Genomic DNA, 24,646 nt, shown 5'->3' with positions numbered 1-24,646 from the left:
GATCTCTCTGGCTACTCCCTGCTGATCTGGGACACAAGGGGCATTGGGCCTCCCCCTATTAGCCTCAAGCCTCAGAGTCCTTTTAGCGGTGTCCATCTAAGCGTGAGTGATATCTTCCATGGTCGGGTGTAGTTTTATATATCTTTGTTGAACTGGCACTGCATGTTGTAGCTAGTTGACCAGGGCAGAGACGAAACGGGTTAGACAACTGATAATACATGCAGCAATCACAAGCAGCATCGATATGGTGATGACAGGGATTAGTAGGGGCACTGGTCAACTCCAGATCCCCCCTCCCCAGGAGAAGGATCCCCTAAAAAGAGATTGTAGCCACCCCGAGAACTCTCCAGTTTGTTCTCTGAGATCCCGTAGGTTCTGAATATTTTTCTTGAGGACTGTGAGACTTCATTCAACTTGGCTGGAGGTATTTACCCAGAAACAACATTTCTCATTCAAGATGGCTCAAGTCCCTCCTTGTTTAGGGTTCAGGAGGTCTATCTCCTGTCTGATTTGGAGTATAACCCCTGCCAAGCTGTGTTGGCTCGTTAGAGCTAGCCTGAGAAATCTTATCCCCAGAAACTTAATTTTGGGGCTGTTCATTAGAATGGCACTCGTCTGTAGTCCTGAATAGATATCTGAGATCTCCCAGGGGCTCACAGGTGTACTGAGTGTCCTCTTCTGGTTTCTTCCATGGCTTGACTCGTTCTGTCCTGGTACCTTGACTGCTGTGGGGTAGAAAGTAGTACAGGGTAGGGGCCCTACCACGTGGGCTGGAGTTGAGCCTTTGGGGACCCTTCTTTCAAACTTTAATTTTCCAGATGCTGACTGCACTCCAGGGAAGCCCTCTGGTAAACCCTCAGTCCTTGGATGTTGGGTTTTAAGCCAGCTTTTTCACTCTCCTCTTTCACTTTCATCAAGAAGCTCTTTAGTTCCTCTTTCCTTTCTGCCATAAGGGTGGTGTCATCTGCATATCTGAGGTTATTGATATTTCTCCTGGCAATTGATTCCAGCTGTGCTTCATGCAGCCCAGCATTTCACATGATGTACTCTGCATATAAATTAAATAAGCAGGGTGACGATATTCAGCTTCGTCATACTCCTTTCCCAGTATGGAACGAGTCCGTGGTTCCATGTCTGGTTCTAACTATTGCTTCTTGACCTGCATACAGATTTCTTAGGAGGCAGGTAAGGTCTCTGGTATTCCTATCTCTTGAAGAATTCTACACAGTTTGTTGTGATCCACACAGTCAAAGGCTCTGGCATAGTCAATAAAGCAGAAATAGATGTTTTTCTGCAAGTCTCTTGTATTTTCTGTGATCCAGCAGTTGTTGACAATTTAATCTCTGGTTCCTCTGCCTTTTCTAACTCCAGCCTGAACATCTGGAAGTTCTCTGTTCACATACAGTTGAAGCCTAGCTTGGAGAATTTTTAGCTTTATTTTGCTAGCGTGTGAGATGAGTGCAATTGTGCGGTAGTTTGAGCATTCTTTGGCATTGTCTTTCTTTGGGATCAGAATGAAAATTGACCTTTTCCAGTCCTGTGGCCACTGCTGACTTTTCCAAATTTGCTGGCCTATCGAGTGTAGCACTTTCACAGCATCATCTTTTAGGATTTGAAATAGCTCACCTGGAATTCCATCACCTCCACTAGCTTTGTTCATAGTGATGCTTCTTAAGGCCCACTTGACTTCACATTCTAGGATATCTGGTTCTAGGTGAGTGATGACACACCATCATGGTTATCTGGGTCATTAAGACCTTTTTTGCATAGTTCTATGTATTCATGCCACCTCTTCTTAATATCTTCTGCTTCTGTGTGCTGACTTTTGGATTCCTCTCTTAGGACATATAGAGTTTCAATTCATAGCACTCCACTGCAGTTTTTCCTTTTCAGGTAGAGATATTAACTTGAACCGAGAGTGCAAATAACTCTTAACAGGAATTGATCCTTGTTTTCCACTTGTCTCTGAAATATCAAATCCCAAATATTAACCAGATTTTTCATTCATATTTTTAGAGATTACTATTTATGCATGATTCAAGATCAGTTTTATATCCCATAATACAGCTGTGAGAAAGAAGGTGAAAAATGGAATTCTTTTTTTCTGATGCTGATTTTCTTCTCTCAGAACTGTACACAGAGAAGGACTTAATCATCACTTTCTAGTCTCCACTCTTGGCCTCCATGGTCCCTCAATAGCTGAACTCCTGACCCAAGTTGCTGCTGTTGTCCTTTAGTCGCTAAGTCATGTCTCCCTTTTGTGACCCCATGGGCTGTAGCTTGCCAGGCTCCTTTGTCCATGGTGGGTTGCCATCTCTTTCTACAGGGGATCTTTCTGGGACCAAACTTGTGTCTCCTGCATTGCAGGTGGACTCTTTACCACTGAGCCACTGGGGAAGCCCCCTATCCCAGATAGCCATCATAATTTGGGAGTCACATGCCCATGGCTGTTGCCCTCAGGAATATTGATTGACCTTACAGAGTTGCATCTTCCTGCTTGTCCTGCCGGGCTATTTCTTGGCTCATCCGCTGGGCTCTCCAATGATGCCCCTTCCTTCTTTCCATCCTTCCCCTTCTCTGGAGAGCCTCTTCCTCTCCATCCCTCACTCCTCCCCTAGTACATACTCCCCCTAACCTCCTGATCACCAGTTAAACTTTTTTTCCATATCCCATGGATCCCTTTTAGGACTTCTCCTTCTCACTTATGGTATACTGAATGCTTGTACATACAGTTTAACTTTTTTTTAAGAACAGCTTAGCCAGTGGGAAAAGGTTACCCTCACTCTAGGGTTTTTCTCTAGGAGTAAATGCATTTTAACACTGATCTTCTCCAGAGAGTTTTTCTACCTTTGATGCCTGAGCTGTGAATGAACTCTAAAGGTAGAAATAAGGCCAGAATAAACCTCCTCATATGGACTAACCTATGAGCAAAGCAAGAGAAGACAGTGCAGGCCTTCGTTCTTAAATCTCACCAAATAGAGCCCAGGCCCACCCCCCCTCATTGACCAGACCAGGAGGTCAACTAGAACTTTACTCTTGGTTCTGCTGGATACTTGGGCGTGTCTGATTTTTTATTGACACAAGTAAGAAGAGATTTGGTGACCGAATCTGTTAGTGACCATTTGATTCCTATAGAATGAGAGGATTTTCCCTCACCAACAGGCATTTCTTTGTTCTTCATATTTTTGAGTATTTCAGCTTCTGACTTGAATACTTTCTATATTGTAACATACACTTTATTTTCACTAGCCTTCTGAAGAAATTACTGTTATTCCCGTGTTAATGTCACATGAGGAAATCAGATCTAAAGGAATGGTCAAATTATAGGTTTTTATCTTCCATCTGACTACTGGTTTAGTTTGGGGCAGCTGACAACTTCACACATGGTTTTAGTAAAAGATGCTCTGGAATATGTCTGATTTGAAGCGAAATAGACCCCGGGGGAAGACTCAAGGTTGTAGGGGAGAAGAATGTCCCTTTGTTTTAAAGCAGTGTATCATAACAAGGAGCTGAGGTTGTCATGGTTTGATGGAGGGAATGTGTGAAGAAATGTGTGTATCTTCAAAGCCGATGAAGGTTGGTGTTGATTATCATCAAAAGAATCTTAAGGTTCCATTCATAATGATCACCATGTCTTAAAGTTGGTTGTGTTCTATTATTGTTGCTGTGTCTTGAGCAATATAGTTTCTCTAATGTGCATCCCTTGTAAGCTCCTTCTAAAACACCTCATGGACGTGGTGCAGGGTATTATGGCTCCTAAAATACGACCTCGAACAGCTTCTGGAGATCAGTCATGTCAGTGTAGGGTGACTTTAGTTTTCCCGGTTAATGTCTTTGAAATCTGAAGCATTGTCTCCTACGTGTTCAGGCTTCCCCATTATGAAATGTTGCATGCTGATAAACAGTAGAAATGTCTCCCAACACATGTTGCTACATGAACTGTTTCTTAATTATTTATAGGAACTTAGAGAAATGCATAATAAGCAGCAACTCCAGAAACAGAAGTCCATAGAGGCTGAACGCCTGAAACAGAAGGAACAAGAGCGAAAGATACTGGAATTAGAAAAACAAAAAGAAGAAGCCCAAAGGTGAGCCTTTTCAGTGGATTGTGAACCCATCTGGAAGGAACTTTAGGTACTCACTACTCTTCGCTGAACTTCTCCAAGTTCTTACTGCACCAGAAAGAGCCCTCAGTTTTTAATGTGTGTGGCTCACTGGTAAAGAATCCACCTGCCAGTGCAGGAAACAGGTTCGATCCCTGGGTCGGGAAGATACCCTGGAGAGGAAAGTGGCAACTCAGTCCAGTATTCTTGCCTGGGAAATCCCATGGACAGTGGAGCCTGGTGGGCTGTAGTCCATGGGGTTGCAAAAGCATCAGACACAACTTAATGACTAAACACAAAACAAGCAAAAGCATATATACATATAAATCTTTGCATATGTAAGTAACCTCTAAAGTTTTCAGTTGGTGCTCAGAGCTCTCTCAGGCTATGATTATGCAGATAAATGGAATTACACAAGGATTTGGGCCAATCGATATGCCTGTTTGCATGCCAGTGACCAAGATATGTTTCCAGTTCACAGCCTTTTAATAACAATGGCCATCAGAGTCATGGGTTTGAAATCAAAGTCCCTGATCTCACTGGCCGCACAGGGTTTCTCCAGTGGGGCGAATAGTGCATACCACCATCTTCCTTTTTTCAATAGCAAATGAAATTTGAGGTCAAAAGGAGAAAATTTGCTGTTGCTGCTGCTTAAGATCCAGACACATTTTTGTTAGTTTCTGTTGGAATATTTGTGTCTGTAGTCTTTTGTTTCTATCTGCTAGTAATATTTTGCATCTGGTAAATTACTAGTGAAATAGTAATATTTTGCACTTGGTGTTTTTGGTTTTGTTTTTACATGCCAGTGGGTAAGTAGGTAGGGTCTCAAACCAATTTAGAGGACTATTTTATGGTTTTCTTGGTTCTCGGTCTAGGATTATGCCCCTAGACCTATTCCCTTGGATGTGTTGATTAGCTCCATTCTTTTATCTATAAAGTTGATTATTTATAATATGTTGCACCAAAATTTTATATCCCTACAGAGCAGAAATAAAGATACAGTGTCATCATATGGAAAGTTTAAATTTTCTGTGTACAATTATATGATAAATAGTACCCAGAATTTAACTTCAGAAATTACATGATTATATACTTTATTTTATTTTTAGTTTTTTATTAGAAGGTATTTGTTTTACAATATTGTGTTGGTTTCTGCCATATATCAACATGAATCAGTCACAGGTATACACATGTCCCCTCCCTCCTGAGGGCCCCCCCCCCCCACACCCCCGGCATCTCCCACACCATCCACCCCTCTAGGTTGTCACAGGGCACTGGGTTGATTTCTGTGTGTCATATAGCAAATTCTCCCTGTTTTACATATGGTAATATCTGTTTTACATATGGTAATATGTATGTTTCCGTGATACTCTCTCAATTCCTCCCACCCTTTGCCTCCGTCACTGTGTCCACATGGTTCCCTTTGTTAGTGAAATATGTGAAGCAAATTTTATTGTGGTTTTTTTGTTGTGTTATGAATAACGATTAACATTCTTACCCATCCAAAAAAATGTTTTCTATAGCTTTCTTAAAAGATGTTTTGAAAATTGTAAGTGAAATGCTTAAGATTTAAACTAACAAGAATTCTGCTGCACTGAATCTTCATGATTATTCGAGTAGAAATGAATATAATATTTTTAAATGGAGAATGAAAGTCCTCTTTGTTTATGTTATGTTCCCTTGGCTGTTTCCTGATTCCACAAAATGACCTTTGTGCCTTGGCTGTGTCACAGGCTAGTGATTCAGGTTGTGAACAGAACCACGCAGGCTGGGTCAGTCCTGAGGCCTGTATGGCTGTGTGACCTTGGCCAAGTCCTTCACTCCCTCTGCCTCATTTTCCTCTTCTGTAAGATGTGGATGATTAGGACCTGCCTACCTGGTGGGCTGCCCAGGTGGCTCAGTGGTAAAGAACCCACCTTCTAAGGCAGGAGACCCGGGTTCAGTCCCTGGGTCAGAGAGAACTCCTGGAGGAGGACATGGCCACCCACTGCAGTATTCTTGCCTGAAAACCCCATGAACAGGGAAGCTTGACAGGCCATAGTCCACAGGGTCCCCAAGAGCTGGACAGACTGAGTGATGGAGCAGCAGGTGGGAGAGTTAAAGCAGCTAACAAATGTGGAAACTTCCCTGGTGGTCCAGTGGCTAAGACTCCAGGCTCCCAATCCAGGGGGCCCAGGTTTGTTACCCAGTCAAGGAGCCAGGTCCTGTATCCTGAAACCAGGACGTGGTGAAGTGAAAGTGAAAGTGTTAGTCGCTCAGTCATATCCGACTCTTTGTGACCCCATGGACTGGAGCCTTCCAAACTCATCTGTCTGTGGGATTCTCCAAGTAAGAATACTGCAATGAGTTGCCATTCCCTTCTCCAGGGGATCTTCCCAACCCAGGGATCGAACCCAGATGTCCTGCATTGCAGGTGGATTCTTTGCCCTCTGAGCCACCAGGGAAGCCCAAGAATAGTGGAGTGGGTAGTCATTCTCTTCTCCATGGGATCTTTCCGACCCAGAGATCAAAACCAGGTCTCCTGCATTGCAGGCATATTCTTAACCATCTGACCCACCAGGGAAGACCTGGTACAGCCAAATAAATAAAAATAAATATTTTTTTTTAATGTGGAAGACTAATTATCATTAACATGGTATCATTTATTATTGCCCACTAGTTTCATTCAAAGTGTGGTCATTGGGACTTCCCTGGTGGTCCTGTGGTTAAGACTCCACACTTCCAGTGCAGGAGCTGCACATTCAATGCCTGGTCAGGGAACTATGACATGCCATGCAGTGTGCCCCCCCAGAAAAGTGAAGCATGATCATTCGGGAGTCCCCTGGTTGTCTGGTGGCTAGGATTCAGTGCTTTTACTGCAGTGGCCTGCATTCAGTCCCTGGTTTGGGAACTGAGATCCCACAAGCCACACAGCGCAAACAAAAATAAATAAATTGTGATTATTTAAGGAATTTTCTGATTTTGTAAAATGTTGTGGAATGCAAGAAAAATCATTCTTGGTAAAAAAAAAACAACTATCATTCCTAGTCTTTTTCTATGGATTTCATACTGAGGTCATCATACTTTTCAAGGCCTAGGTTTAATTGCACTTTATCTCTTTGTGTCGGCTACTTTGAAGAACAAAGTAGTCAAATTAAGTAAAAGATAGAAACTGTTGCTTAGTCAGGGATGGTTACTACCTCCAGTGTTCAGAATAACCTCTTGGTTTCTGTTTCAGTTCTGGAGAGCTACTTGTGTGCTATATAAACGGGCATGTGCCCTCCATGATCTAACTGTTCATGGACTTCTCTAAGCAATCTTTCACTTGCAGTGTTGGGTATACTTTCTGTCCATGGAAGTTATATTCCTGTGTGTTTTATGTCTTTTATTTTTCTTTGCAGTTATATACCAGTTTTTAAATGGAGGAGTATTTTCCTGAGTTCTCTAATCCCTTTATAAGCGACATCAGGAATTTTCTTTCTGTGTCTTTCTAAATCATGTGATCTCGTCTTACACAGAAGGGGAGCCCTGAGAGCCCCTGTTTCATTGATTCAGATCTTCCACCTGAAGAACAAACAGTATCCCTTGGTGCTTAGCATCCCATTGACTAGACAGAGCTCTTTGTGAAAAGAGACATCCCGGCAGTGTTAACGTGGAGTTGCTTCCATGCTGTAACCAGGCATTTTGTTGACAGACGAGCTCAGGAAAGGGACCAGCAGTGGCTGGAGCGCATGCACCAGGAGGATGAGCAGCAGCGGCCACGAAAACCCCACGAGGAGGAGAAGCTCAAAAGGGAAGAGAGCGTCAAAAAGAAGGACAGTGAGGAGAAGGGCAAACCGGAAATGCAAGACAAGCTGAGTCGGCTTTTCCACCAGCAGCAAGAACCAGCTAAGCCCGCTGTCCAAGCTCCCTGGTCCACTGCAGGTATGAGAGACCAGAATTAGGCTAGCAAGTCTCCTCCCAGGTCCTTCTGGGAAGCAGCCGTATCTGATCAGGCTCTGTCTTGGCTGCGTTCATAGCCATGAGAAGGTCAGTCATTTTTTGGACAGTGCAGATGTGCACTCTCTAGCATCATTTTAGAGGTCTCTTTTAGAGGCCCACACCATGGCAACCCTTGGCCCCGTTATGCCGGCATCCAGAAGTCATTTGCAGACAGCAGTGGCATGAAGTTTCATTGCCAAGTGCCATTCATACAGCTGTATTCCACATGGAGATCATAACCCTTCCTGCCAAAGAGGAACCTGCTGCTTCTCCAGTGTGTTATTTTCTCTGGGAATTTCAGCGCTGTCTCAGCAGCAGGAAGTGGCATTTCTTCTGGCCTGTACTCACGCGGCATTCACTGTCCTTGGTCTGCACTGCATCCAGCTGTGGTCTTACCTTTTGAATGTTTTTTTGCCCTTTGAACACACATGGCCTCCTAACTTACCTTTTATATGACCACGTCTGGGGCCTGCAGCCTTAACATTTCCATATCGCTTAATAGGGGAAGTTGAAGTTGTGCTTCTTGGCCCTCCCATATGAGTTGACTGGTTTGAGATTTACGTCACATTCGATCTACTACATCCTGCTAGAGACACTGCGTCGGGGGCGTCAGGGGCGTCGGGGGAGAGATATCTTGATACCTTACAGATGTGCGCTGCTGGCGTCTAAGCCAGGAGGCAGAGAACAGGGGCGTTAGCACTGCAGTAACCTTTGTTTCGCGTCCACTAATGACCTCTCAGGTAGGATGGAGCTGCTGACATCAGATTTGGCTCTCCTTTGGTTTCAGAACCAGACACATCCTCACTGAATGTCTTCCAGAAATGCCTTGAGTAGATGGAAATGGTTCAAATGTTAAGATAGACACCAGAGGAGATAGATGTCAGTAATTTGGCTTGTGTCATGCATTTCTGTTCCATGGAGCATTTCATTTTTGTCCCTTTCCCCTCCTTTCCTTCTAAACAGAAAAAGGCCCACTAACGATTTCTGCACAGGAGAATGTAAAAGTGGTGTATTACCGAGCACTCTATCCCTTTGAGTCCAGGAGTCACGATGAAATCACGATCCAGCCGGGAGATATAGTCATGGTAAGAAAGCCTCCAGCAAAAGTGTGGTTTCTGTTGATGCTTAGCATCTGTCCTCTTCTTGTACTTTATTTGACAGTTGTAAAATTGTGGGCGAGTGTGAAATCCAGTAATCTAGCATTTGAGTTTCTGAAGTATTGACTCAGTCTTCCTTTTCTATTTGAATGAGAGACAGCATTTAAAAATGTATCACCTTAAAATAGAATTGTTAAAGAAAAATGGGTTCCTGACATAGCCTTGTATATTTTCAAATCTGTAAAGCTCTGGTAATTTCAGAGTTTAGATTCCTACTGAGATACTATGAGTAGTCTTTCAGAAATAGTTTTAAATGCAAAATATTGGATCACAGTTGCCAGTGATAACTTTTCTATCTTTGGGTCAAAGCATGTTTTTTTCCCTTTACTCATGTAAACTTTGAATTGAATGAAGAGTAATAAACTAAATACAGTTAATTTGCTTTCCTACTCTGTAAATGAACAGATGAAAGAGTTTAGAATTTTGCTTGTCATAGCTTGTTTCTTTAAATACAATAATTAAATATAATCTTGTGGTTGTAACTAAAGCTATAGTAACCAGTTTGAGAAAGAATAAAGGAATGTGGTTGACCTGAATTCTTTCCTAAAGGAAATCAGTAGTTCCTCAATCCAGTTAATGTATGTCTTAGAAGTGGTCAAACTTTGCATTACTGTTGGCTTTTTTTTTAAGATGGAAATGGTTCAGAATTTTCAAAGAACTGTGAAAATTAATAATTGAGACAAACACACTTCCCATACTGCGACCCTATATCATTGAAGTATAAAGGATGTCATGTAGCCACAGTAATTACTCATACATTCATTTTGCATTTACGCATCATATCTGTATTTAGAGTATGTGATGTTTCATGGGTCAAAATATTTAGAAGGAACAGTGTGTTTGTTTCTCAGAGAAGCTGGTCCCCTTTCCCCTTATTTTCTGATAGCTTTTTCTCTAGTTCTTTTGGTCTGGAAATAAGGAGGTTACATCTAAGGGTCCAGAATCTTTCAAAATCAACATTTCCTTCACAGTAATGGAACCTGAGCTTTGGGTGCCTGGGCGCCAGCCTCTCTTATTCTTCACAGAACACCCTACACACAAATGGTGACCCGAGGCAGACAGTGTTTTTCAGCTTCTTCCCCATCTTCTCGGTCCTGATGGCCTCAGGCTGCCTTTTAAAGCAGATGAATTGTAATTTATTTAAATACCAATTGATAGCAGGAATCTAAACAGTATGAAGGTACAATGCTGTAGCAGATAGGACCGTATTACAAGGTTGATTTTTTTTTTTTACACTGCTTTCAAAAGAAAAAAAAAAGCCTAACATTTTTGAAACTGGATTTTGTTGCAGCACAAAGTGCAGAAAAAGTAATATTCTCTTCTTGAGATAAGGAAGTGTTAACCAAGTGTTTTGATAAGGAAATGTTATAGATCTATATTTTAATGTGTAAATATTGCTATTTTTGAAGGAAACATAGTCTTGTTACAGTGATATTGAGTCCTTTTTCCTTAAATTGACTAGTTAAGCCCCAGCCCCTCTGAAAGAACAAAGTAGATATACCGTAAGAATGAACATCTCATTAAACATGTTTTTTACCTTGCTTTCGAACCTGTGCTTTCCTGGTGGAGGTTAAAGGGGAATGGGTGAGTGCCTTCTCACTGTCAGGAAGTCTGTATCTTATTAAATGTTTTGTTCTTTTAAATCACTTTAATTCTGTGTAAATACACATATCTTTGGGTGTTGTCGTGGCAGTAAAAAGATGTTTTGAGTTTGTGTAGTAGGCTGTGCTTAAAATAGAAAAAGAAGAAAAGAAAGGTGTAAAAGTTTACGTACCAGATTTCTGTTTGCTAGCTTCCATGTAAGGACTAACTTGAAGGCTCCGTATTGGCAAATTATCAGGTCAAGTCTCTCAGATCATGGGCAAAAATAAGTTCCAAGTAGGTTAAACTTAAAAGATAAAATTCTTTTTTTAAAGTTATTAAAAAAAAAAACTTTCTGGGTTAAAACTGGAGGCCATCAGTGACCAACATGGACAGATCTGACAATATTACAAAATTAAATCCTGTAGATTGCAAAGTATATGGGAGATAAAGAGTCGCCATCCATGATACATAAAGACTGAGAAGTTAATATGAAGGAAACCTACAGCTTTAAGGAAATACATGCACATTTTTAAAATATACAAAAAAATGTTCCTTTGGTGATCAGGAAAATGGAAATGTTAAAGATGAGATAACACTTTTCATCTCTCAGCTGAGCGAGTTTACGAGTTTGATAATATCCAGCTTTGTCAACAGTGTAGGAAAGTGAGTATGACACATCCTGAGCATTGTCATCTGAATTGGCGAAGGCAGTTGAAAGGCAATTTGGCAGCGCTTATTCAGACTTAAATTTCTCATTCCCCTTGACCCAGGAACTCTGTTATTCTCCCTTCTCTAGGCTGTTTTTGGCAAGTGCACAAATAAATGTGTCCACGGATATTCACTGCAGCACTGCTGGTAAAAGCTAAAAAGGAACAGCCCTGTATCCCTCAGTGGGGAGATGGTTTAAATAAATTACAATACAGCTAAACAATAAAGATGTTTTCAAAAATTACACAGATCTACATATATTGGATTGGTCCCAAAGTTTGTTTGTGTTTTCCTGTACGATTTGGCCAACCTGATACGAATAAACTCTCCAGTAAAAAAACAGAAACAATATATAGAGTATAATTGTATTTGGGTAAATAAAAAACCAGGTGTACGTGTTGTGTATGTAAATGTTTATATGTATATAGTTTACAGTCCCGCAGTGTAGGCATCAAACTGTTAATAGTGGTTACTACTTGGCAGTAGTAGGGGTGGTTGTTTTTAATTTTATCTATTTCTATACCACCTGCATGCAAGAGACCCCGGTTCAATCCGTGGGTCAGGAAGATCCCCTGGAGATGGAAATGGCAACCCATTCCAGTATTCTTGCCTGGGAGATCCCATGGACTGGGATCCCTGGCGGGCTATTGTCCATGGGGTTGCAATGAGTCAGACGCAACTTAATGACTAAACCACCACACCATATTCATATTTACAGTTTTATCAATGTTTGTAATTTTTAATTAAGCACTAAAGATAAATCTGACTTTGACAAATATAACAGAATGTCTACCCAGGCCTGGGTTACTGTTTACTTTATCTCCAGCATCCCAAATGTGTGATGAAGGGACTTTGTCGTGAAGCATCCTGTATCCTCTTGTTGAAGGGACTGGAGTGGTGTCTTCATTTTATATCACAGAACGCAACAAGACACCCCAAGTGGCATTCAGCTGTGTTATCTTTGTGAGGCTAACAATGGACACCCAAAGTGGAAGTTGACTTGTAAGAGTAACATCTTTTTTTATGTCATGAATTTTGTAGTTAAGAAACACAGTTGTGAAAAATACACAATAGAACATCCTTAGCAATCTCTCTTGGTTGAGTAATCAGGAGTTCACTTATTTTTGCAGGCATAGTCATCATCAAATTCTCATATTTCTCAAACTTTGCAAAATAGCCAACTATAGCTGTTAGATTTTAGAGGTCTAGCAACTTGTTTCCTGTGTTAATGCAGGCAGTCTTGCAAGAGGCTTTAAAAAAATATTTTGCCTTTTAAAATCTTGATTATCAGCTCAGTTTTCTCCAAAAGTTGTTTTTCGTGATTAACAAAAATTAGGTGGTATTTCATATATAGTCCTCTTCTAACTGTTGTTGGTAATACAAAGAAATATAAGGTAACATCTACCATTCAGATGTTTCAAATCTTTTTAGAAAAATAGGGAGAAACACATGAGAAAGCCAGTGTGTGAGGAAGTTCCCAGGGATGCTCACCACTGCTGCTAGGAATATAAAGGAAAAAAGCAATCAGAGTGAACGGATGTGCTCTGGGAAGACTTCTGAGTGGAGGCATCTTAGCTGAGTTGACCTTGACAGCTCAGGCTTAGATACTTTGAAACTCTATGGCCTGTCTTCTGATCTGGAGGTCCCATTACCTGGAGGGTGAACAAGCCCAATTTGACATCCACAATGTATTGGAATAATAGCATGAGAAATTAGAACAATGTTGCTCACTGCCATTTTGTTTAAGTTTACCTTAAGAACACAGGCTGATCACCTAACTCAGCTGGCTTTAAATGGTGCAAGGCTGAATGCATCAGTCCTGCTCAGGGATCTTAAAGTGAAAGTGAAATTGCTCAGTCTTGTCTGACTCTTTGCAACCCCATGGACTGTAGCCCACCAGGTTCCACGGTCCATGGGATTCTCCAGGCAAGAATACTGGAGTGGGTTGCCATTTCCTTTTCCAAGGGATCTTCCCAACCCAGGGATCGAACCCGGGTCTCCTTCGTTGCAGACAGATGCTTTACCGTCTGAGCCACACACACAAAAAAACCAATTCAGGACTCTCTCCCGGAGACTCTGGGAACTTTTAATCCATATTTATGATTCAAAAAGAAGGCTGAGTACCAAAGAATTGATGCTTTCAAATTGTGGTGCTGGAGAAGACTCTTGAGAGTCCCTTAAACAGTACGGGGACCAAACCAGTCCATCCTAAAGAGATCAAACTTGAATACTCATTGGAAGGACTGATGCTGAAACTGAAGCTCCAATACTTTGGCCACCTGATGTGAAGAGCCAACTCATTGGAGAAGACCCTGATGCTGGGAAAGACTGAAGGCGGGAGGAGAAAGGGACAACAGAGGATGAGATGGTTGGATGGCATCACCGACTTGATGGACATGAGTTTGAGCAAACTCTGGGAGCTGGTGATGGAAAGGGAAGCCTGGTGTGCTGCAGTCCATGAGGTCGCAGAGAGTTGGACACGACTGAGTGATTGAACAACAGGAATTCAAAATCTTCTCTGGTGGTTCTGTCAGGGAGTTTTGGGTACCACTGATCTCGCCTAATCCCTTTTCTGTCAGAACTAATTCCAAGTCATTCTGAAAAATATCATTTTCCTAGAACCATCAAAAAAAAAAAAAAAAAAGAAACTTCTTCAGGGGTTCTTAGGCATCAACCAGCCATTCATTCAGAAAATTATTTATCCTTTAATTTAGTGTTACTCTTATAACAGTTTAAACTCATTTTTTCTCATCTTTTGATAGAGAACTTTTTTTTTAAATGTAGTCAATACTGTTTCTTTCCTGCCTTTCTTAGATTTCTGTAACCTTAACATCTGAACCGTTGCTGTTTTGAGGGACCAGTGTACACTGATTCCAGGAGTGAGCCTAACCCAGCCCATGCCTGTTTTGTAATAAAGTTTTACTGGCACGCATTCAGGCATGTTCATTTCCATATTGCCTACAGCTGCCTTTGTGCTTCAGTTGCAGGGCTGAGTTCTTGTGAACATTAAGGGGACTTCCCTCGTGGTCCAGTGGCTAAGACTCCAAGCTCTCAGTGCAGGGGGCCCGGGTTCAACCCCTGGTTCCATAACTGGATTCCACATGCTGCAACTAAGAGTTCACGTGCCTCAGCTGGAGATCCTGCATGCCCCAACTCAGACCAGACATGGTCAAATAAATATGTAAAAAAAATGGTTTTTGGCTGACCTCTAGATTAGCACTTTAGAAAACAGGCATTTTTGTTGTTGTTGTTTTAATGTTTTAAGATTTTATTTATTTTTTAGTGGAGAATAATTGTTTACAATACTGTGTTGGTTCCTGCCATACATCAACATGAATCAGCCATAGGTGTACACATGTCTTCTCCCTCTTGAACCTCCCTCCCACCACCCACCTTCCCCTGCCCCTGGGTTGTCACAGAGCACCTGGTTGGGCTCCCTGCATCAGACAGCAAATGCCCACTGGCTAACTGATTTACACACCAGATAATGTATATGTTTCCACGCCGCTCTCTCAGTTCGGCCCACCTTCTTCCCCCACTGTGTTCACAAGTCCATTCTCTAGGGCTGCGTCTCTAGAAAACAGCTTTAGTATCCTCATCCAGGAGTTTAGGGGTAACCCTGTTATTTCCAAACTGGCAAACGCATGAAGCACGTGCTTAATCTCCACACTCCCCAGCATATCCCTTGCAGCGGCAGCAGCAGGTCTAAGTCAGTACGCAGTTTACACGTGTTTGCTGTCCACAGTCTTTGTGCTGCTTGTGAGGAGAGAGAGAACGTCTGCCTCCCTTCTTTGTGACAAGGTCAGAGGCGGTGGGAATCGTAGTGTCACCTAACAGAGATGGCGGTCACGAAGCCATAGACACTGAGAAAAGAGGTCTGACACTACTGGGTGTTGGGGTTTGGTCCTTGAACCTGATGATGCTGCCTTCATCTGACTGCCGCCTCGGTGCCCATTCCCAGACCTTTAAGCAATGTTTGGGGTTTGTGCTTCCCACTTTGACATTTCACTAGAACAACCCCAGATGCTTTGAGGTGTTACAGTGGGCTGGCTAAGCGAAATTGTATTAAGACCAATATCATTAGCACAAAAATCCCCTCACTTATAAGGGGTCGATGTAAGCCACAGATAGATGAATCTGCCCCATGTACATACAAGTTCACGTTATAGCCAGCCATAGACGTATACAAAGAAGTCTATGTGTTTGCCTATGCTTATTCTATCCTAATTATAGATAACATTTTTTCACAATTGGTTGGCATTTTGAGTAAAGCTTTTTCAACTCCAGGAGGAAATGTTTCTCATTTTCGTACAAGACCCTTTATACTTTTTCCAAGTGGTTAATTTAATTTAATGTTAAATGTGAGTTTTTATTTTATCCTCTGAACCTCAAAATTTAATTGGTCATTCAAATTAGTGGATTTCTATAAGAATAAATTAAACTCATTGAGACTGTTGTTTGTTCAGTTAGCAAACAGTTTCCTAGGTTAAAATGATGGATTTCCTTGGTGACAAATGACAAGCTGGTTTCATTATTGACTTGAAGGGTAGCAGAAGCTCTTGTCTGCAAGGATAAGGGGCTGGCATGGCACCCTCTCCTCTTCCTAAGTACACACAGGCACATCTCAATGGTGGTGCTCATTTTCTGTCATCTTTGGGGCAGGGCTGGGTGTAATTAACTAGGATGTGAGCTCGACCTGCCCATGGGGTGGAACATTCCCTCAGGGCTTCAGATCCAGTTCCAGGTGTCAAAAATCTGGTTAACCAAGTAAGACCTGTGTCTCAAGGGAATGACAGTGAGTCATAGGACATCATTAAGTAAAGCAGCTGGTACTCAAGGAGGTCTAACTAGGACAGACCAGTAAGGGGTTTCCGATAGGCTGGGATCTGGGATCACATTCCAGCCCCTACAGGAAGGCCAGCCCAGAGGGCCTGGGGTACCAGACAGGTTTCTAGAGCAGGGACCTCCACATAGAGAACCCAAATCTCTGGTTACCTAAAGTGACCAGGGTCAGACAGAGCCCAGGCTTTTACAGGACAAAAGAGAACTACAGTAGAGTCAGAGCTGGATAACAGGAGAGGTGGCTTTAGAAAGTCTGTCGGACTGCCCGGGCAGCCCTGTGGTTACAGCTTCACCCTCCAGTGCGGGAGGTGTGGGTCTGAGTGCAGGGTCTCAGGGAGCTACGATCCCACATTCCTTGTGGCCAAAACACCAAAATATAAAACAGAAGCAATATTGTAAGAAGTTCAATAAAGACTTTAAAAATAGTCTATATCAAGACAGATCTTTAAAAAAGAAGAGAATCTGTCATCAAGCACATCTCAGATGCCAGGCAGTGTTCTGGATACTTCTTTTAACAACTGTAATAAAACAGGTACTGTTATTGTCCTCCATTTTATAGATAAGGAAACCGAGGCACCAAGACATTAAACTTGCCCAAAGTCAGCCAGCTAATTTTAGAAGTGGTACTAAAACTGAAGCAGGGGCTGCAGGAGGAGAAGGGGGCAGCAGAAGATGAGCTGGTTGGATGGCATCACTGACTTGATGGTCATGAGTCTGGGCAAACTCTGGGAGATAGTAAAGGACAGAGAAGCCTGGCGCACTGCAGTCCGTAGGGTTGCAAAGAGTCAAGATATGACTGAGCAACTGAACAACAACAAGGGGCTCCGTGGTGAAGAGTCCACCCACCAATGCAGGAGACACAGGTTCAAACCCTGTTCCGGGAGGATTCCACATGCCACAGGGCAACTAAGCCTGTGCGCCACAGTGAAAAGCCTGTGCACCCCCACCCCCGCAAAGAGTAGCCTCCACTGGCTGCACCTAGAGAAGGCCTCACAGCAGCAAGGATCCAGCTGAAACACTGAAACCAAGGCAGTCGGATGGCAGAGCCCTACCCTTGATCAGGATACTTTGCGGTCTTGAGGCAAAGTGCTTGTGTGTCTAGCTCCAGCTCCTCACTCGCTGCTGACCGTCCTCCCCTTGGTCCTGGGACACTCAGAAAGGGCAGGAGCTTGTCTGTTGAACCTGATGAGAAGTTGGGGGGGCCCTGGCAGAGCCTGGCCTACAAACAGCTATGTTTCCAGCACAAAGCAGCTAGCAAGTTACAATGCGTCATAGTGTCACTGGTAAATATCAACTAGCGAGGAAGGGCGTCTAGCCATTTGAGTTTAGCAGAAAATAAGATCCAAGTGGCGAAAATGTCACATTGAATCCTCATCTCATGAACCACGTGGGGCTGCCCAGAAGAGGAAGAAAGAAGACAATGTGGGGGTGTTCGTACAGGAACTCTAAAGCCAAAAATAGAACTTTTGGAAGCAGTGTTGCACTTTATCTGCAGGTAACTCTCTTTTGGAGAATTCTCAGCTTTAAAAGTTGCTTTTACCTTTGACAGTAAGGCTTCCCTAAGGTAGAGCAGCAAGGAAGCTCTCCTATAGATTATTTTATAACCAACATGTAGAAATAATTCAGTAAGCCCCGAATTCTACTTTCTCCATGCCTATCCCAAGCTCTTTTTCTTTTTTTAATTTAAATAAGCTAATAAACATGCCATATTACTCTACACAGAATACAAATAAATATGTGGTTCCATAGTTACTTGTTTTGTGTGTTTTTTTAAATTTATTTATTTTTAATTGAAGGATAGTTGCTTTACAATATTGCTTTGCTTTCTGCCAAACATCAACATGAATTAGCCATAGGTATACAAATGTCCCTTCCCTCTGTTTTGTTTTACTGAATATTTGAATGGGTTAGAAAGCTGGGTGTTTTGCCACTTTTTCCCAAAGTCATTGTTGAAACCTTAGCACTCATTTCTGTGATTTCAAAAGAGCAATATTCAGGTCCAATGAAGTGTTCAGTGCATTACTTCCTGAGGCAGTATTTTATGGGATAAAATAAGATAAGATCTCTGACAGAACTTTGACTTATTGTAATGAAAATAATTTTCTACTAGGGAATGTAATTATCTTCAAATTGATCTCCTGTTGCTCAAAAATAGTGAGGGTAACTTGGAAAGATAAGTATTAGAGTCATTCTGGTGATTCTGACTAATCCTTTTGAGTCAGAATTAAGATAAAATGCAAACATTAAAAGCCCAATTGTAATAAATCTCCTCTGAAATTTTTAAACAGCAGAATCCTGTATTCTCCTGTGCACATGTGTGAATGTTACAGTAAAATTTATGCAAAAAAAGTAATAGGACTTTAATAAAATTAATTGTTGCTCTAAATAATCATTTCCTTAATTTTCTCTTCGTGTGTCTGTGGAGCTTTCAAAAGACTCCACACAGCAGCCAGTTGTGTTGCCTGTAGAAACATCTAAGACTGTGTTTTGTGTCTCTCTCGTCTGTGTGCTGAATAAGGACTGCTTAGTTATTAGAGACTTCTAGAGGGCTACATTTATATCGATTGCACCCTTTGCTTTCCATTTTAAATAATAAACCTAAGTCAAATTACCTCTTAATAATTACTTGAGTTCCTGAGTGATGATGTCTGTCACATCGCTTTATAATTCAGAGTAGCTCAAAATATTTAAATTATGGGACTTCTTACGACTCCAGGCACTTTTTCCTAGCTGCTAGTATTAGGAGAAAAAGAAAAAGATAAACAGGCACAAAAGAGTAAGAACTTGAATTATAGCACCTACTGTTTCTTTAGAGTTAATGTTTAGAGACCATTTTTCCAGACTCTCAGACTAAGGAAAAGGCGGAGAAAGGTCTGTGCTGTGTGTTAGTCTGACCGGGTCAGAAGTGGGGGCTTTGTTCTGTTGAGAGTGTTCAGTGTCTTAGGGGTTGATTTAGTTCCACTTAAATTAAACTTTATGACTTTCCTGCAGGTGGACGAAAGCCAAACTGGAGAACCGGGATGGCTTGGAGGAGAATTAAAAGGAAAGACGGGATGGTTCCCTGCAAACTACGCAGAGAAAATCCCAGAAAACGAGGTTCCTGCCCCAGTCAAACCAGTGACTGAGGTGGCCTCAACCCCTACACCCAAAGTGGCTGTGCGTGAGACCCCCGCCCCTTCAACTGCAACCCCTGCAGAGCCCTCTGAGACCCCCAACAACTGGGCCGACTTCAGCTCCACGTACGTGTTGGATGCCTTTTCTGATGATTTTTGAAATCCCACGTTAGTGATCTTTTAAGTGCAGTTTCAGTCCTTGGGTTGTACCTCTTGAGTAATGTTCATGGCCTCTTTCTCTGACTGGTCTTTTGGCGATTTGTGGATTGTGTTCCCTGAACTGGATTTAATTATATCATGGCTCAACAATGACTTTTCCCTAGGATAAAGTAAAGCCTATTACCCTTGTTTCATTCACTCATTTGTCTGTATCTTTCATTATTGTGGAAGAAATGGAGAAACACAATTTCCTAATAATCTGCTTGATACCCATGTCAGCAAGTATTTAGAGTCATTTCCTGCATGGAGATAGCACTGTTTTGTTTTGTTTTGTTTTGTTTTTTTGCTGGGCAGAAACAGAAATTGAATTTTGTCATGTGGTTTTGAGTAAGATAGAAGGCTGTTTCCTCTGAGGCTTTCCTCTTTCATCAGTCCTGAATAAGCGGACAGCGGGGCAAAGAGATGTGTGCGCTTGGCAGCTACTGGTGCCATGCCCTTGGTCATCAGGAAATGGCATTAAAAAGAGTGTGTAAGCAGAGGTTTGAAAGGACAGATGGAGGGCTGCCATGCTGCCACTTATAGGATTGGTCCAGCTGTGCCGTTGGTCTAAAAATATTTTATACTGCCCTTGAAGTAAAAGTGATGTAAGAAATGTTTTAAATTTGTTTTAAAGTTTAACCATCTTTCAGCAAAAACAAATAGAAGGAAGGAGTTGAGGCATAATGCTGGAGAAAGTGGATCGAATAGAGCAAAGAAGGTGTGTAATGACCAGGAGCAGGAGAAAGTAGAGGGAAGGATATAATGAACAGCAACAGCTTTCATACTTGTATTTTCACGTAAAAAAGTTGAAAGTGCTAAAGAAGGTCCTCCCTGTCTCATCTCTGCTAAAAAGTAGTGTTCCATTGGTGTGACTGAAACCAAACTGAAATTCTTCTCTCCTGATCTTTTTTTAAAATTGAAATATAGTTGATTTATATTGTTATATCAGTTTCAGGTGTACAGCAAAGTGATTCACATACATATATGTATGTATATATGTATATTTTCAGATTCTTTTCTGTTACATGTTATTACAAGATGTTGAATATAGTTCCCTATGCTCCACAGTAAATCATGTCACTTAGATCTATTTTATGTATACTAGTTTATATTACCTTAAAATGCTCTGACTTTTTAAATTAAAGCTGACACTAAAATAAAAGACAAATACTCTTTTCAGGATTTCGTTTTGCTGTGGGTCTAGTCAGCGTGACTCTCTTGCTCAATAAATGTGTGGTCTGCGGCTCTCTGGCTATCCTCCTGGGCATCTTATTTCCAGACCTGGAATCAGGATGTGCCTGCCGTCTATCAAAGGAAATACTTTGATTTGCAAAATTGTTTATCTCTCATAAAGATTTTCAAAAGTCCATTGCATTTCAATTGGCAACTCACACAGATGTGTTTATTTACAGTTATAAAATCACAAAATTAACTGTTCCTGAGCTGCGCCCAACAGGTTGCTCTAAGGATACCACCTGTAGGGTTACCATGGTGTCCAGGCTCATGGCCCAGTGCCTGCTGTGTGGTGCTGGGACAGAGAGATGGTATTATGAGGCACCAGCTGCCAGCCTGGCAGGACTTCCTATATGACGCGAAACTTCTTTGTTGCTGATTTAGCATTGTTGTTGCAAATGAAGATAATGATCACATGAGGGTGTTTCTCTGGTGCCTTCAGGTTAGAGTATTTCCCTCATAGGATTTCATGTCACCCTGACAGCTGACCAGAGTGACACAGTACTGTTCCCGTTTGATCAACCGGGAAATCAGGATTCAAAGAAACTACTGTCATTTGCCTGAGGCCCATCGCCAGTATGTGATGCTCTGACCCAAACCCAAGTCCAGTGTTCTTCCCCGCCCCTTGCTCTTGAACTAGCCCCACACACGTCCCGGTGTGTCTGCTGTGGGACGAGCACTGACGCGTTGGGAAGTCCTTGCCGCTCACGGCGTTGTGCTTCCCCTCCAGGTGGCCCGCCAGCACGAATGAGAAGCCAGAGACCGACAGTTGGGATGCGTGGGCAACCCAGCCCTCCCTCACCGTGCCAAGTGCCGGGCAGCTGAGGCAGAGATCGGCCTTCACTCCAGCCACGGCCACGGGCTCATCTCCGTCTCCTGTTTTAGGCCAGGTAACAGCATGGGCTGGGAGCGGGAGGCCCCCGCGTGCTGTATGAGGAGGAAAGATTCAGCTAATGCTTGTCGTCATTGTCATTTGGGAGTAAGCCTTGGGAATTCCCTGGCAGTCCAGTGGTTAGGACTCTTCATTTTCACTGCAGAGGGTTTGTATTCGATGCCCAGTCTGGGAACAAAGATCCCACAAGCCATGTAATGTGGCCCCCCCCCCCAAAAAAAAAATGTAAGCCTCATTATATGCATCTGGCTTGGCTGGCAGGCAAGGATCCAGTTCACGTTTTCCCAGTGGAGGGAGTCATGACTGTTCAGAGCAGGGTAAACTGGATTATCCTCCTGGATTGTTCAGGGAAGCTTCATTGATGACGTGGTATTTGAACTCCATCTTGAACAGTGGGTAAGAGCTGATTAGAAAGTAGAGAGGGCTGGCATGCAGACAGAAACTGCCCTGAGGAGAGAGGCTTACTTTAGGAGGTCAGAGTGTGATTCAGGAAAGACATGGGGTCCATCCATGTGGCCAGACCACTGAGTGTTTATCAGAGAAGATAGACTGACTGCAGATTAAATGGGAAGCTCTCAAATGCCTCATTAAGAAAGTAATTGCTGAAAGGATAATACTTCTACTTAACGTGATAAAAGAAATGACATTTCTATAAGTAATTAGAGGAATTGCCCATCTGGCAGGCGTTTGGGGGTCAAGGACAGTTTCTGCTCCAGGAGCAAGCAGCTTGAACACAGCCTATAGGAAGGCTCATGTGGAGGTGTGCAGAAAGATTCGACAGGGGACATGGGGGGCGTGACAACAGTTAAAGAGGCGGGATCCCAACGCCTGTGGGAATAGGAAAGGAGAAGACTGAGGAGAGATTTGACCTTAAGGGGCAACAAGTCAGGCAGAAAGAGAAATTGACTTCGTGAAAGGAGGGAGTTGGATTTTCAACATGTTGATTACCAGGTGAGAGAGATACAGTCAGGCCTTCCTGTCTGGGAAATGGGAACACAGTCAGATCTAAGGAAATGAAGTGAGTGCTTCAGAGGAGCGAGAGTGCAGGGGGAGGAGGGAAACTGCACGCAGCGTGTGTCTTCTCTGACCTGGAAAGAAGGGCGGCTCTGGACAGGAGCTGTGCTCTTTGCCTTTGCATATGTCCCGCTCGGCAGGTAGCACACATGTCATGCTCAGCGTGGTGACTCAGGTGGAGGAGAAGAGCGCAGGACCAGAACGGTGGATGGTGGTGGTTCTTGTATTATTAAAGCCGGTGGTCCAGGCAAAGAGGCAGGCAGCACGAATTTGCGATCTGGGAAAGAGGAGGATACTCTAGATTGCAAAGGGATACAGAGAAAAGGATAGGTGGGAAAGTGGGAAGGGTTGGTGAAAGGATAGACAGGGAGCCGAGTAGAAGAAGGACAAGGAGCAGCTGTGGGGAAAAAGAGACTGAGAGTCGAGCATCTAAGGGGAAACAGCACTACAAGCAGAGAAAACACAGGCTGCTTTTTTTTTTTTTTTTTCTGGGAGAGAAAGGGTGAAGAGAGGTTGGAGAAAGAGGGAAGGAAGTTGAGGTTGTGCTTCCAGGCAGCTTTCTCGGGAGGGGCCCCCAGGGCCTGCAGGGCAGGCAGAATAGGAATTGAGCAGAGAAGGATGAAGCGTGACTTGGCTGAATGTAACCTGAGTCTGTGACTTGTCATCACACGTTGTCTTGGCTTTCTCCAGCAATACTGTATAGTTTGGAAGAACTGATAGTAATAGAAGCTATTCCTGTTACAATGATTACTCTCATAGCAACTTTGCAGATAGAGCTTATTAAATTTTCTTAAAGAAAGTGTCTGTGTTTGAGAGATGTGGAAGCAGGCCTCAGCTGAGAGAGTGAACAGTTGAGAGGCCTGAACTGAGAGACCGAGCAGTTGTTTCAGGTCACACAGTTAGTAAGACACGGACTTGGGGTCTGAACCCGGAGTCTGTGTTCTGCCTGATTCCAGGCTCTCCATGTGGGAAGGTGGAGACAGGGCAGGTGCAGCAAAGATGTCTCAGGGTGAGAGGTTACCAGCGAGGGCCCAGGTGAAATGGCAGAGACGAGATGGAAATGCCAGAGAGGATTAGGGGACCCAGAAGCGATGAGCTCTGCGCCCCAGGTGGGAGGCACCCCGTGAGCACGACTGGAGAAACGGGAGGTGGAAACGCAGTGGTCCTCAGGGTGTTTGCAATCCGGAGAACCCTCCTCTGTTCTGAAGACTGGAGCGAGTGGACAGTTGAGATGGAAGGAAATGGGGATGTCATGAGTCTGAGAAGACGAAAACCCACGGAGACCAGGATTTGGAAGTTGCCAGCATGAAAGCCGAAACTCTTCGATCTATCATAAATTCTCTGCTTATCAAGCATAATCATAGTTAAATGTCGTTATGAAAATAAGTATCTTCTGAAGGCAAGTCCAGGTTGGTTCTGAATGAGCTGTCCTTGGGCTTTATCCCTTGTTCTTGTCCTTTTATGAATACATGTATAATTGAATGTTGGCGTATTTTTTTTATAATAGTATTGTCTTAAGACACTGTGATAGTTTTATGTGGTAGTCTTTTAAGAGATAATAAATGCCTCCCCCTGCCTTTTCCAGCCGCATCTCCTATTGCACCCCTCCATGAGACTAGGCCACATGCACCCCCGGATCCTGCTCCTCCTCCTCGAACCTTGGCAGGAAAGCATCTCACGGTCGTGCCTTCCACCTGGAGTTCACTCCCCCCGAAGCCCTAGCTATCAAAATCCTTCTTGTCCTTCAAGACCCGGCTCAAACACTGCCACCTCTGTGAAACTCGCCCTGTTGCCTGCAGGCAACTTTTATCCCTCTTTTCTCTCTGTTCCCACCTTGAATGG

The 24,646-nt window shown here is 43.0% G+C and overlaps 1 protein-coding gene across 6 annotated transcripts in view; it reads left to right on the top strand.

Annotated features, from left to right (window-relative positions):
* The window catches only part of ITSN1 (intersectin 1), a 242,598-nt gene that overhangs the window by 143,923 nt on the left and 74,029 nt on the right, over positions 1-24,646 (top strand). For all 6 annotated transcript variants that reach the window (XM_069548934.1, XM_069548931.1, XM_069548932.1 and 3 more), the window contains exons 17-21: positions 3,961-4,088; positions 7,777-8,006; positions 9,027-9,148; positions 19,346-19,593; positions 21,629-21,788. In XM_069548934.1, the coding sequence (XP_069405035.1) occupies positions 3,961-4,088; positions 7,777-8,006; positions 9,027-9,148; positions 19,346-19,593; positions 21,629-21,788 (888 nt within the window). The remainder of the gene's footprint in view (positions 1-3,960; positions 4,089-7,776; positions 8,007-9,026; positions 9,149-19,345; positions 19,594-21,628; positions 21,789-24,646) is intronic.

The sequence above is a fragment of the Ovis canadensis genome, chromosome 1 (assembly GCF_042477335.2).
Source record: "Ovis canadensis isolate MfBH-ARS-UI-01 breed Bighorn chromosome 1, ARS-UI_OviCan_v2, whole genome shotgun sequence".
Taxonomy (NCBI): domain Eukaryota; kingdom Metazoa; phylum Chordata; class Mammalia; order Artiodactyla; family Bovidae; genus Ovis; species Ovis canadensis.
The sequence above is the reverse complement of the archived record's forward strand: the minus strand, read 5'-3'. Positions and strand labels throughout refer to the sequence as shown.